The sequence below is a fragment of the Podarcis erhardii genome (assembly GCF_964252035.2).
Source record: "Podarcis erhardii genome assembly, chromosome: 16".
Classification (NCBI taxonomy): Eukaryota; Metazoa; Chordata; class Lepidosauria; order Squamata; family Lacertidae; genus Podarcis; species Podarcis erhardii.
In genome coordinates this window covers 3,188,972-3,204,193 of record NC_138514.1, presented here as the reverse complement: position 1 = coordinate 3,204,193, position 15,222 = coordinate 3,188,972, and the positions used below count along the sequence as shown (strand labels likewise).

Genomic DNA, 15,222 nt, shown 5'->3' with positions numbered 1-15,222 from the left:
GCAGGTCAGCAAAAGCGGCAGCACCATCCATTTAGTATTATATTTATCCCATCTTTCCTCTGTGAGACAGGGTCGGCTGAGAGACAGTGACCAGCCCACTGAGCTTCTTGGCCAAGTGGAGTTTTGAACTTTGGTCTCCTGGGTCTGACATTCCAGCCACTGCACCACATTGGTTCTCCAAGAGTGCAACGCTTAGCAAAAGGCTGGTCTTCTCTTTCCCTTATCACGTTTTTGCACTTGGTGCTGAAAACAGCCTCGTTCCTAGATGTCTGTTTACGAGCTGATTCTTTCCTGTGTTTTGGCGGCTGCTAGGGAGAGTAATCCTACTCTGGGAAGTGCAGTGGTGGGCTGCTCTCGCTGCTGCCTGGCCTCGCTTCACGTGGAAGCTATTCCACACACATGGCCCTTCCGACCGCTTCACGTGCCGCTTGCAAGGATGACAAAAGAAATTGGCAGCGAGTGAACCAGCCGGCTCAGTTTGAGGCCAAGAAGCCAGGCTCACGTTTCTGCCTTGTCTTTTTAAGTCCCTCCCCAGCTGAATCAGAGGGTCTTGTGATGCTCTGAGCATGTCCCTGTGCTTTCAGCCCCTGCCCCCCACCCCCAGCATAAACTGTTGGCCGGGGAGGAAAATGATGCACAGGCAAGGGGTGGCAGGCCGCTCCCCCTAAAAGTGGAGAGGGGAGAATCTCATCTGGGTCTTTTTGGTGGTCCTGTGGTTAAAACCAGACATTCAGTAATGGAAATACTCTGTACATGACATCATTTCAGGGGCCTTGTGGGAGGGGGATATTCTCTCTATTGTGAACAGTGGGCCACAGTATTTATTTATTTGAGGATCTGCCACTTCCTTCTTTTTTTATTAAACATGGTACAGAGGGAGACACAGAAAGAAGGAATGAAAGAGAGAGAGTGACCCAACTCACAGTTTAAAGGAACTGTTTGCTTATATCATCATTGGTTTCTGTTGTTTATTACATCTCTACCCCACCCTTCCTCCCAGAGGAGCCCAGGACTACAAACAGAGTGTAATAGAATTTAAAATGAAATGAAAATACTTCAAGCATAGGAAAACTTTGAGAGCATTTTAAAACAGCAGCACAGCTAATAATTTCAAGGCTGCTGGGGTCTCTCTCAGCCAATAACAGGAGTGTTTTAAAATTCCTCCTGAATGTTAATAAATGAGAGCTGCTGCCACGAAGGCCCTGCAACACATCAGCACCAAGTAGGCAGTGCAGGCTGTTAAACAGATCAAAATCCTCCACATCCGTTCTTTTTGGGATACAGGTTGGGAGGGCAGGAATGAAGACGAAGCAGACGTGCTCAGTGGATCCAGCATTTTATCTATATGCTAACAGCAAACTCCGTTCTCTAGGTGTTTTTCTTTTAGTCGCCAAAAAGGCACCACCCACAAAAAGATGGAGGCTATTGGTAACCTCAGAAGAGCCCCAACTTTTGCAGAAATACAAAAACAAAAACAAAAAAACAAAAAACAAACCACACACAACTTCATTGGGGGGGGGGAAACCTTCTGTTTGATTGAACAGCCCCCAAAACAGGCCAATGAAGGTTAAGCATGTTCAGTCGCTACAGAAAGTTAACTGACTATTGTGGGGGGAAACAACAACAGCCAAAATCAGGAAAGGGAACAGAGTATCCTGAATGAAACTCATCCTTTTGATTCATTGATTAAACATATTGTGCTTAATTCAAACCTTGAGCCCAATTAACAGTGTTATTTCATTAACAGAGTTAAGTGTTTAAGTTATTGAGGGTTTTGTGTTTATATTCCACTGTACTTTTGTTCCTCACATTTCTTAGATTTCTTACCTACCACTTCACCATAACATCCCAGGGTGGGTTACACAACCATGTCAAAATGCAATATTGCAATCAGTTAAGACTATTTCTCCTTCAACCTTTAGCTGGCTGCTGGCTTTGGCTGGCCTGGAGAGTTCCCTTGCCCTTCTCCTGAAGCTCAGTGTGAGCCCTGGGAAATCCCCCTTGTCTGGAAGATTCAGGAGGAGGGCAGGGGAACAGACTGATCTTGTGGTGAGTCTCTCTAGTGGCTGCGAAAGCAGTGGGATGACTCTCTTTCCCAGGCATCAGAGGTTCAGCACAAACCACAGAATCATAGAACTGTAGAGTTGGAAGGGAACCCAAGGGTCATCTAGTCCAACCCCTTGCAATCCAGGAATCTCAACAATGCAGGCCATCCAACCTCTGCTTCAAAACCTCCAAGGAAGGAGAGTCCCCCACCTCCTGAGGCAGTCCATTCCACTGGAACAGCTCTTACTGTCAGAAAGTTCTTCCTGATGTTTAGTCAAAATCTCCTTTCTTTTCACTTGAAGCCATGAGTTCGAGTCCTGGCCTCCAGAGCAGGAGAAAACAAGTTGCTCCGTCTTCCATGTGACAATCTTTCAGATATTTGAAGATGGCTATATATCTCCTCTCAGTCTCTTATTTTCCAGGCTAAACATCCACAGCTCCCTGAACTGTTCCACATAAGCTTAGGTTTCCAGAGCCTTGGTTGCCTTCCTCTGCACATGTTCCAGCATGCTGCTAATATGCTGCTAAAATTGTGGTGCTCAGAACTGGACAAAGTACTCCCAAGTGCAGAATAGAGTGGGAGTATTCCCTTGAACACTAGACTTCTGTTGATGCAGCCTAGAATAGGTTTTTTTGCTGTTGCATCACACTGTTGACTCATGTTAAACATATGGTCTATTAAGACCCCTTGATCCTTTTCACATGTACTACTGGTAGTCTAGGTGTCCCCCATCTTATGCTTGTGCAGCTGGTTCTTCCTGCCTAAGTATAGAACCTTACATTTCTCCCAATTGAAATTCATTTTGTTAGTTTTGGCTCAATTCTCCAATCTGTTAAGGTCATCTTGAATCCTGATTCTGTCTTCTGCAACATTAGCTACTCCTCCCACTTTGGTGTAATCTGCTACTTTGATAAACATCCCCTCAATACCTTCATCCAAGTCATTTATAAAGGTGTTGAACAACAATGGGCCCAGGACAGAACCCTGTGGCACCCCACTTGCCACATTTTTCCAGGATGATGAGGAGTCCTTAGTGAGCACTCATTGGGTTCAATCAGTCAATCAGCTACAAATCCACTTAAGTTACCTTGTCCAAGCCCACATTTTACGAGCTTATCCGCAAGATGATCATGGGGGACTTTGTCAAAAGCCTTACTGAAATCAAGATACACTATGTCCATAGCATTCCCCGATCCACCAATCTCTCCCCACTAAGAGAAACTGAGCACATAAAAATGCAAAATGTATGATGAATTATTAGATTTGTGTAAATTGCAGATCAGATTTTTCAAAAAATAAATAATTCCAGAGATATTATTTATTTCAGTGTTGTTGATCTACCAGTACAGGACATAAGCAAATATCCCATCATCTATACAAGGGTTTGGTCCCCCAAGAGGGGAAATGTTATACAGTATGGGTGACAGAGAGTGTCTTCCTTTCCATCTTAGCATATCTGGAACCAAGGGAGCCAAGGAATCTGGGCTAACGAGTGTTTCAGATTAGAAATTCTTTTAAAAAAGAAAAAGTGTTGTGGGTTGGATCTACCAAAGTCATACCTTTTCCCAAAGATTTATTTCTATTCGGTGGAACTTCTCTCTCTCCTCTTCCTTTGCCCTCTTTATGACCACCACCCCAAATAGTTTCTGGAGGGGTGGGGGGAAACCAGAGCAGATTTGCAGCATGTGGAGTGTGGGGTGAGGAGGAGAGGGAGTCCTTTTGCCCAGGCAGACGTCCTTGTGCTGAGGAGGCGACACTGTTGGATATAACTCTGTGTTTTTATTGCCCTTTTGCATGTGTGTGGTGTTATACCTGCAATGACGCACTCACAGAAGTCCCCATCCAATGCTGCAGTCAGGGAGGGAGGGAGACGCATGTGTGAACTAGCCCTCAGGGGGAGGTCAGGAAGCCACTTACACATTACCAACAATAAGACAACATGGGCCATGGCTCTTGCAGAGTTTAAAGGAATCCAATGCAACAGCTGCACTAGCGGAGGCTTGTTTCGCAACAGCTGAATCCATTGCTTAACAGTCTTTAGGAGCTGGCATCCTTCTCACAGCCCATTTCTTTCCTTCCAGCAAACCAGCCCAGCTGCCTCCTGATCCTCTCTCTACTGAACTCAGCTGATAAAGGACTTGGCTTCTGGGGGGACCACAGTTTCCCAAAATGGAGAGGTTCCTAGATTTCAGCCCAAACCACTCTTTGCTCACATTGCTCCTCCTTGCATGCCTGAGCCACCTGACCTTGGCCCAATATGAACATTGGCCGCACTACCCTGAGCAACAGCCTCCGCAGCAGCTGCCTCCCCTGCCAGCTGACGTCCCTCATATCCAGCTGCGGTTGTCAGGGCAGAAGAGGAAGCACAACGAAGGGCGGGTGGAAGTCTTCTACAACGGAGAGTGGGGCACCGTGTGTGACGACGACTTCACCATCCACGCTGCGCATGTGGTCTGTCGGCAGCTGGGCTACGTGGAGGCCGTGTCCTGGAGCCCTGCTTCTAAGTATGGCAAGGGAGAAGGTAAGGCTTTTCCTTGTTCCTGTGCATGAAGAGCATTTGCTTTCTCCTGCCTTCTGCTAGCAAACATTAGCCCAGAGGCAAGGAACCTTTTTCATACACATTTTCTTAGGGGTCTACATAGCAGTGGTGGGCAGAGCAATGGATGTGACTCTTAGCCTTTGTAGAGCAGTTTACACTGCAGGCACACAAAAGCCAGAGGTTTCTACCCACACATCCCCACCAGCACCACACCTCCATCTGCACAAGCAAGAGGCTTTATCTACAGTTCAAGATTGCATTCCATCCAGACAAAAGTACTTGTGGGGGTGGAGCAGGGAGCATCCTGGACAGAGGGGTGTCCTATGGAGAACCCCAAGAACTGGATAGAGAGCAACTCCTGCAGCCAAGCAGGTGCCAAACGTCTTGCTCTGCTTTCCTTTGGGCCACATCAGCGAGACTCAGAGGGGGGTCATGTTGTCTGGCCAGCCCAGGACCTCCATATGCACTGCCCAAGCGTCTGTCCTGACTTGGGTGCTGCTAAAGCAGTGGTTTGACTTCACCCCTGGAGGCACACTCCATTGTCTCTCAAGACAGATGGGTGCCAACAACAACAATTTATGAAGAAGAAACAGAAACTTCAGCAAACCTATCCCTTGTTGAGATATAGCCCTCCTCCTCTGTGTAAGGCAATCTGAGAGAGCTATGTCTCAGACATAATCCAGGTCTCAGTTAGTGGCTCTGATTTGGCTTTCCAATGACAAGCAACAACTGGTTGCACTGCTGTCAACAACAACAAACCAACCACTAGGCCATTGTGTTTAATCACTGGGTTTGCACCACTTTCCAGTGAAAATAGAGGTAAGGATGGGTCAGACTTCAATTCCTGGACCATGATGGAAAAGATGGTGTCAAAGACATTTCCCCAGAAATTTTGCACTGTACTGTGGGCTCAACATTCATGAAAAGAAGGAATACCGGTAATTCCTAACCCTTTCCAACACAGAGTGGATAAAATCTTGTTTATTCATTTGGATGGCACAAGATTAGATTGGGATGAGCATTCCCTTCCAGATCAGCAGATTATATAAGCAAACCATTCACCCTTTTTGTTATGGCTAGGGGCCTCAAAAGATGGGTGTGTCTGGGGCCTCTCTGGGCCTCTGAGAGAGCTTGCCTTTGCATCATTATCATGCCCATCAACCCCCCCATCATCTCTGACCATTGGCCATGCTGGCTGGGACATTAGAGTCCCAGCAATGATCCTGTAATGCACACTGCACCTCCTGAAAATCCCGTTTTGCATTTGCCCATCCTAGTCCTTATGCATTCCTTCAGTAACTTTACTTCCTTTTGTAACATTAATGGAGAGAGGGGGTGGCAAAAATCTGCACCCATTTTTCAGAATTTTAGAGGCTGTAGCTTTCTCATAACTACTAGCTGGAATTTAACCTCCCAATGGGCCTCTACCTGTCTCAACCATAGTCCTGCTTTGCCTTTCTGGCAGCTCTCCCAGGTAGAGTAAAGCTTGCAGCATTTATTCCATTTTCCAAAAGGTGAGATTCCCATTTCAGAATGCTGCCATTAAATAAGCTAGAGGTATTATGATGCCTGGTTACATTTTGATCCCAGCCTCCCTCCAAGTAACTTGAGGTGGTCTACACAGCCCCACCTGCCAGGGACTAGGAGACAGATCCCTCTCCATCAGGTGATGGAGGCAAGAACTCTGAACCTGAAAGGGAAAGGCATGCAAGGCCACCCCAGAGGCACTGCTCCCAATTGACTTGTGCCCGACTACCACCCCATTGCTGCTATCCTCTGACCCGACTGTAGAAGGCCTGTACTTCCTATGCTCTGTTGAAGCAGGAGATATATAGAGAGGGATGGAACCTTTTAATTAGAGCAGCATTTTGCAACAGAGGTGATATCAACAATTAGGTTGCTAGCAGCCTGGTGGGCTTGCTATAAAAGGGCTGGGTTTCAGTTTGATCATTGCTGGAGCAACTTCGGAGCTAAATGCAGGTCTGCATCTAGCCTGAATCCTACCAGAGCCTTATCCTCCACTTCAGGACACTACCACCTTTTTAGTTTCACAACCACTCTACAACATAGGTTAGATCCTTTTGTTGCCCAAGTGGCATCCCACTTCCACTCCAGCTAGGGCTAGTACTTTAAAAATCCTTGCTGCCCCATTCAGAAACTAATTGCTGCCTATCTATCTTCCACCTTTCATGGTGCTGCCTGAAGACATGCCTCACTTCACCCTGAGGTATGATAGGGCCACTGCCAGCTTAGGTTGAGAGAGACAGACCAACTGGCTTAAAGTCATCTTGTACTGTCAGCCTTTTGCTGAGTGGTGGTTTTAACCCAAGTCTCTCTGCTTTAAGTCCCAAACTATAGCCCCTATACCACACATCCTGTTACCCCCCTCTCCATTTAGATGACTCAGTCAGTGGTTAAACTGAACCCCCCCCCCCACAGCTGTTTATTGAATAGCTGGTGCCTTTGGTTAGAGGTGGAAGCTGCTAAATATAGACGGATGATTTTTCAGCCTGGATAATTGGAGGCTGTGGACTAATCAGCAAAACTAGTGGAATTTAGTGACATTGCTGCATTGTGAAGTGATAGTCTTGCAGGTTTCAATGGGAGGAACCTGTGATAAAGGTCACTTTATCCTGACCCTTGTAAGCTGATACAGCACCATCAGATGATTGACACAGAAAGGAGGGGGGGAGTGACGGTTTTGTGCAGTGTCCAGTCATGTGCCTCTGGAAAGCCCATGAGAACTATCACACTCTCCTGTTCATGTTCCCCAGCCACTGGTATTCAGAGACATGCTGATACTGGAGGTATTATATAGCAATCTTGTCTAGCAGCAATGTATGGCCTTATCCTCCTTTGAAAGCTGTCCAGGTTGGTGGCCTTCAATATATATTGCATGGGGTCCTCAGGCCTTTTTTTGGCAGCCCTGGGCAACATTTGATGCCCCCTGCCCTGACAGCCCTTGCACCGCCCCCCCAAAGCCAGGTAAGCAAGGTACTGGGCTTTGGGAAGAAGGTATGAGGGCTCCGACAGGGTCCTAGAGTCCTCCAGGCTCCTTCTCAAAGCCTAGTTAATGCTTTGACAGCTTTGGAAGAAGGTGGTAGGACTCTAGGACCCTGCCAGAGCCTTGCACCTTCTTCCCGGGGGGGGGGGGGAACCCGTCAAATTTTGGCCTTGCTCCTCCCCGCCCCCCGGGAGTTCCATCTCAAAGTACTCTCGCAGCCCACTTGTTATGAAAAGTTGGACCATCCTGATATCTTGGAAGGAGAATATATGACCACTCAGTCACAGTAATCAAAATGTGTGGCACGGTTTCGGGATCTTTATTTCTTGTCTTTCCTCTGTAGGCAGAATCTGGTTGGACAATGTCCACTGTAATGGCAGAGAGGCTTCATTGGCTGTATGCACCTCGAACGGCTGGGGCGTATCAGACTGCAAACACACCGAGGATGTGGGTGTGGTCTGCAGTGAAAAGAGAATCCCTGGCTTCAGGTTTGATGACTCCCTGCTCAACCAAATAGAGGTAAGCACAGCTCGGTATTGAGCAGGGCTTAGCCCCTGAAGCGTCAGCTGCTTAGACCTGCGAGAACAAGTTGCCTCCAATTCATTTGGCAAACCATTGTTGTAGTCAGGGTGCACAGTTCTCAAATTCCATTTAGAAGAATGTTGATAAATGAACAATAAAATATGGATTAAGGTAGGATGCACCTTTGGGCCATGTTTGCAAACTTGGGTTCTGCAGATCTAGGCTGATGCTAAAAGCAAGTCAGAGGCGGGGGAGGGGTGTATCTGCAGGCAGATTTAGGGCAGGTGTTTTCCACAGCAGGATCCCAGAATCATTGTTCAGGGCTAAACCCTGGAGTAGGCAGGCGGGAGCAGATCAGATAAGGATAGAAGGCAAGGCTCCTTCTATTTATATTACACTATACAAAATGTACAAAATACATTGTACGTAGGGTAAATATAGATGCCTCTTCACCTGACAATGTATTTACAAAGACAGATGCCCCTCATGCCACAACCAGGTTTGGGCGTTTCTGTTCTAGGGTAAGCTCTCCTCCTCAACTGACTCTTTTCTAACACATGTACCTGACTCTGATTCCACTGAGGGTTTTCCCCTTCACCAGTTGGCTTTTATTTAAAGATACCTACATTTAAATCAGGTTGACCAGGTGCAAAATAAGAGAGGGTGCAGATCACTCTGCACAGCTGGCAGGAGGGAGGTGTTCCATGATTCTCACAAGGGCTGGCCAATCAACAGCTGGATTCTCATGGAAGGTGGAACAGCCTATTGCTCCCAAGTTCAACTTAGTTTGGTGGTTTGGCCATCTTTCCCAAGGGAGTAAGTATAGATCCACTTACTGCAAGTGAGATACATACTACTGTACTTCACCCTAGATTTCTCCATATGCCTCTTTGGGGATGTTGCATTAGAGAAGCACCAAGCATGACTAGAATGCCTTTTGCTCTCTTCCTTGAATGTGTGGGCTTTTTGCATTCCACCCTGGTTCTCTTGGAGATGACTCAACTTGGGGAGGTCACAGAATGTCCAAGATGGCTTGGGTAGTCACTGGCTTCCCCAGGGCCACATTTGCATTCTCAGAGCGGAAACTGGAGGAAAAGATGGATGTCTAGACAGAGGTCAGCTCTCTCTGGAATGCTTCATATATTTAATCATGCAAGTCAGCTTCTCTGCCTACTGCTTTTCCATTTGCTAAGGATTGAAGTGTATGAGGTTAATTCAAGGCCATTCCGATCTACCCTGATGAATCAGTTTGCACTGACCTAATTCTTCCTAGGAACTTGAAAAATCATACTTTGGGGGTGGGAGGAAATGGGAAATAAATTATCTGCATAGGAGGTAGAGGAGCAGAGGCCTTGGCTTGTGTATATATCAGAACATTCACAGGCTTCTGGTTGATCTGGTGCCTGTTGCATCCATACCATTTTGTGTCTTGCATTCATGAATTGACCTGGAAACTGGTAGGAAAACTCCCTGCAGTTCGCACTGTTCTATGCTTAGCTTCATCCTTGATCAGAGGCTCAAATCTTGGTATATCCTGTGCTTTTTCCTGGGGGTATTCAAGGGTAAGCAGTACCAGCATCTTTCCCACTTAACTGTTAAAAGTGTGGCACTTTCTGTAACAACTTCATGGTGAGTACCAGTACACACACACACACACACACACACACACACACACACACAAAATATTGGGTATCTCCACTTTGGGGGAAAGAGTTTGGGTGGCAGGTCTGGGGGATGTTTTAGCCTGAGGCCCTGGAGACTCAGTTAGCCTAAGGGATGGAATTGCCTGGACTCTAAACAGATGGTGACCACTCTCACAAGCCAAGCAAAAATCACCTTGGAGTGATTTCCGCTTCAGCCAGGGTTGGCGAACATTTTTCAGCTGAAAGGCCACATTTCCCTCTGGCATATGTTTGTGGGGCCACATGTCAGTGGTGGGCAGAAGCAGGAAGCAAAAGTGAGCAGAGCAAACAAAGGAAAATTTCAGCATTGGACAGTAGTTTGGTCTTTACAACACTCAGTCGCTCATCTCTGTCCTCCATCCAGATAAGCAAGACACATTACAGTGGAACATTGGTTCCCAAATGCCTCCGTTGTCATATTTTGGGTTCTTGAACACCAAAAACCCAGAAGCAAATGCTTCCATTTTCAAACATTTTTTTGAATGTGCAACTTGGCTTCCACTGAGTTCAAGAAGCTATTGCAACCAATGGGAAGCCGCACCTCAGTTTTCGAACGTTTCAGAAGTCTAATGGGCTTCCAGTACAGATTTCGTTTGAGAACCGAGGTACCACTGTATCAAAGTTCAAGGACATATTCCAACCAGGCAAAAACATTTGGGGGAGTGAAGCACGGCCAGTGAGGGGTATGACTGGGGAAGAATCCAAATCGCCAGACAGAGAGGAATGCTGGACCAAATTTGGCCCCTGGTCTGAAGTTCCCCATCCCTGCATCAGACCATAAGCACAGCAAGAGGACTGCAAGAGGCCTCCTGTCTCATAATGAGTATGGAAACCAATCACTGATGGCTCTTAAAACAGGGATGGGCAGTCTGTTTTATCCCGTGCCCTAGTGGTCTTTGGCCTAGTTTTATGTGGGTGACAAGAAGGCACAAAATGGGATATGAGAGAGAAAAAAGGGTGATGGACAGAGAGGGAAGGAAAAGGTGCTGTTGCATCCACAACTGGTTGTGGCTTTATGTACCACCAGCATGTGACCTACTACAGGTTACCCCCAAGGAAATATGGCTCGCAACAGCAAAAGGGTTCCCCGCTCCTGTCTTAAAGGTATGGTTAATACAGGAGTCGGGAAGGAAGCAAGTTGTGGAGTCATCATGATAGACATTGGATGGTAAGGTTGGGTGAAGGTTAGTCTGACTTCTTTGGATTCGGGGGTTGCCCTGGTTGGTCCATTAGAGCAAGTGGGGCACAGCCCCACTAATCTCCGCCTTTGCTTAACCAGCCCTCACTTGCCTGCCTGCCTGCCTGCCTGCCTGCCTGCCTGCCTGCCTTCCTACTTACAACCAGCCTAAGGGGTGGAATTGCCTGACACCTTCCCCCTCCTCCTTAGTCTTAGGGCTTGTCCATGCCTCCATTTGCCCCACCGTTTTCCCCTGGGGAAACCCGCAACTTACCACTGAATCAGACCAAATGGCAATTGCATTTCCCATGGATTGCTGTTCGTTCTGATTCATCAGTAAAGAGCATCTTTTCCAGGGTAAAGCTGTGGAGTAAATGCAAAACTGCTCTGAGCCATTCTTTCTAGGCATGGGACAAGCATAGCAAGGAGGGGGATAGCAACCAAACCTAAAGCAGGTGGCTGTGCCTGTCATTGGCTCAGTTTCCCTGCCTTCCAGGTCCTGTGGACTCGCACTGCCTGCATCACCTGCTTCCTACTCCTGTTTTCTCAGCCTGAGTATGTTTTGACCAAACAGTCCATAGGTCTCTCAGACACTCTTCTCCAGTGGATCCTTAACTTTTAAAAACCTGTCTTTGATTTTTCAATGCTTGGGGAAGGGGGAAGCAAAAGGAAACTTTTACAGCAGTGTTTCAGCTGCAGAAAGTTTAGCCTGTCTCTGTGAGCCAACAGACTACTCCCCTTTGGTCTTTTTTTAACTAGTCTGAGAGTGGCATCATATCTTCCGTGGCCACTTGCTCCCTTCAAGCAGCCGTGTTTTCGGCACGTGGCGCTGTGCTGCCCCAGATCCGGCAGTCAATGTCTGTGCACGTGGATGCAAAGCCTTCCCTTAACACCACAGGGATTCTTCTGTAATGGAAAAGCTGACCATTACTGACAAGACCTGGCCACACAGCTGTTTAAGTTATTACCACTCATTGTACTGTAAAGATTAAAAAACCACCTTATCAGCTCATCAAAAAGCATTGTGCTGTGCAATTCTGTTTGACTGTTGTAAGAAACCACCACCATTTATTACCCCTTAAATTTCTGGAATATGTAACAACAGAAATACAGGATCATTTTTTTCAACTTTGCCATGCTATCCAGCAATTTAATGGGCATAGGAAATAGGACCCTGCTATTTATAATTTTTTTAATTGTCACACACACACGTGCGCATGCATACACATACACAGATGTTTCTTAATAATCTCCCAGACATTCCTTTTTAAAAAGTAGTTGTTGACTTTGCCCTTTTCTGCTTAATATAGGTCTTGTTACTACTGTGTAAACAGAATGGCTCTGAATTCCAGCAGCATTCCAGCTGTGGGCAGATTCAGGTACAGGTGTAATAGGACCTAGGTCTCAGGTCCAACATTTATATCTAGCGCACTGTGGGGTTAATAAGCAATAGGGGTATGTGTACACATATATGGGAGAGTTAAGCTGCCCCCAGTCATTAGGAGTCATTAGCAATCAATAATTCAAAGGTCCACTAATGATCTAAGGTTGAAAATAAGAATAAATCATGGCATTCAGTCTTAGATAATTAGCAGAGCATCAGCATATTGATTCCATACCCCTGGGCAGCTTAATCTTCTCATTTATAGAAGAATGTCAAAACAGCTACCAAGATTACCATCTACAAGAATGAGGGTGTTTTACGAATGAGCTTATTTTAAACTTTGTTGTTGTTGTTTAGTCGTGTCCGACTCTTCGTGACCCCATGGACCAGAGCACGTGACCCCATGGACCTGAGCAACTTACGTTGCTTATTTTCAGTTCTTACTCTTCAGTTAGGTGTTACGGGTTTCTAGACTAGATGGCAAATGTTCAGCTTATTTCCAGTTTGGTTACTTCAGTTCCTCAACTTGGTTGTTTCATAGGCATAGGCGCCGACTCCATGGGGCCTGAGGGGGCCCGAGCCCCCTCAAAAATTCATTTGGGGGGGCTCTGCCCCCCCAATAATTTAAGAAAATTATTAGTTATATTATGCTTTGTAAAATCACAAAATTATGTTGGTATTTTTTATTTTCCTTGTTTGACGATAGTTACCTTTTAAAATACATTCAGTAATGAGTTAAAACAAAGCCACTCCCGATCTAGAGAGGGGGTGGGGTTGCGGGCTCTCGACCCATCAACAATCTCGCGGGGCTGGCGTCAGGCCCGCGAGAAGCGGGGATTCCCCCTAGCTCATTAATATTCACTGCCCACCGCAGCAGCCAATCGGCTGCCGCAAAGGGCGGGCCCTCACAGGTTCACTTAAGGTCGGGGCAGCCTGGGGCTCGCCCCTTTCGTTCCCCCAGCAGCAGCGGTTTGGAGGTCTTGGGCCCCCCCAATATTTTTTATAAGTCGGTATGGACCCCCGCCCCCCCCCCAATATTTTTTATAAGTCGGCGCCCCTGTTCATAGGTGCTATACTGGGCTTTTTTTCCCAGCTAAAACTCACTGGAACTCAAGTTCCAGCACCTCCAGGGTGGGTAACACTGCCATTCTAAAAGAACAAGGGGGGAGTTCATGTTGAGCTCCAGCACCTCTTTTTCTAGAAAAAATAGCACTAGTGCCACAGCTTAATATTTTGGTTCTTAAAAAAGGTGGAACCTTCAGTCTGTTCCCCAAACTCTTCTCACTCCCGCTCCTGAGGTACCTCTAGAAGTATAACAGACCCAGGACATCCCCCCCTTGTGACTGGATTTGGGTTCTTCTCTTCCTAGAAGAACTCTCCCCTCCTGACTGACGTGAGACCCAAGGAGATGGTGTCCTCACAGCTTCTCCTTCCCCAACTCAGCCCCCCAGGTCACTCCTCTCTGAAATCTCCCAAGATACCACACAATGTCTAAGCTATGAGGCTCCACCCCCCTTTTGGTAGCCAATCAGAGAGAGGCTCCAGCCCTCTGGTGGAATTCTGAGGCACTGCATCACCAGACTCTGGTCTGGCTCAGCTGTCCATCACAAAGGTATTCCTGTTAATTTGTTCACCCCACACTTTTCAGTGCATTTCTGTTATAGTTGTTTAGTGGATTTGTTGCATTACGACGGAGCACTTTAATCTACTTCAGTTGCACAAACCAAAATTTCTGATATGCACTTGAATCCTTTCCACAAAATATAACCACACACACACACATACACACACACACGTGTGTTTGCTCTCCCCTTACTGCCTATTCACCCATTCCTCTCTCACAAACAGAGATACCCATTTGCACTCTTAAGTCTTACAGTTTTCTGCTGTTAGTGCTGTTCCCTCCCTCCTCTTCACTGCTTCCTACCAACACCCTGTGTATCCTGAGGCCTTCTATGCTTAGCATTCTTTTTCTTTTTAAACTTCTGAGCAGTTGGAATGCTCCTAATACATTCCATAGCACCTCACCAAATGAACCGATGGCTAGAGAGGGAGGACCCCTTTCCATCAGCTGGAGGTGGAACCTTTGCACTCAACAGCTAAAGGATTTCCCAAGGATGCAGCCTGTGTCACATTCTTTCAACTTTATTTGAATGAGGCAGTGTGCATGTGTACACACAAAACTGACAAAACACAATTCGGGGAGGGGAGAAACAGAATTCCTTGTGTGCTTTCATATGATATTTCAGCTTGTCTTGTTGTGATCGTAGCCTTACCCTTGCCAGTTATCCATACTTACAGGTGGAGACTTGCAACACACATTGCAGCATATCCCTCCCCATTCCTGTTCAGGGCTCTAAGTGGCTTGCAGCAGGAGCCAAATGGGAATAGGCGGGGAGGGATGAAAAGTCAACTGTTTTATTCCCTACTCCACCAAAAGTTTTTTCCTCTGTGCTACATAGCACTAAAGCATGGGGGACTAACCTGCGCCTTCCAAATCTTCCTGGACTCCAAATCACATCAGCCCCAGCCAGCATGGCCAATGGTCAGGGATGGTGGGAGCTGGTGTCCAACAACGTCTGGAGGGTCCCAGATAGGGAAAGAAGGACCTGTCAGTTTGGTTATCTAGGCGCTCATCCACCCTTAACCTTTTGCCCCATGCTTTCTAGGCACAGGTCCATGCTTTAAAGCACCATGTTTGAGGGGGCCTCCCTTGGAAGCACTTTCCCCATGAAAACCCACTCCTTAATGCTGAATCAGACCAATCGACAGTGGCTGCTTACCTGTTTTGGTGGTGAGTGGCCCACAGAGCCTTGCCACGTGTCTGCGACTATTGCCGCACCTCCCCAGCTGCCACAGAGCATTGT

The 15,222-nt window shown here is 46.9% G+C and overlaps 1 protein-coding gene across 1 annotated transcript in view; it reads left to right on the top strand.

Annotated features, from left to right (window-relative positions):
- Positions 1-15,222, top strand: part of LOXL2 (lysyl oxidase like 2) — a 76,463-nt gene that overhangs the window by 7,033 nt on the left and 54,208 nt on the right. The window contains exons 2-3 of the mRNA XM_081843683.1: positions 4,129-4,568; positions 7,934-8,109. Coding sequence (XP_081699809.1) covers positions 4,217-4,568; positions 7,934-8,109 — 528 coding nt within the window. The 5' untranslated portion in view covers positions 4,129-4,216. The remainder of the gene's footprint in view (positions 1-4,128; positions 4,569-7,933; positions 8,110-15,222) is intronic.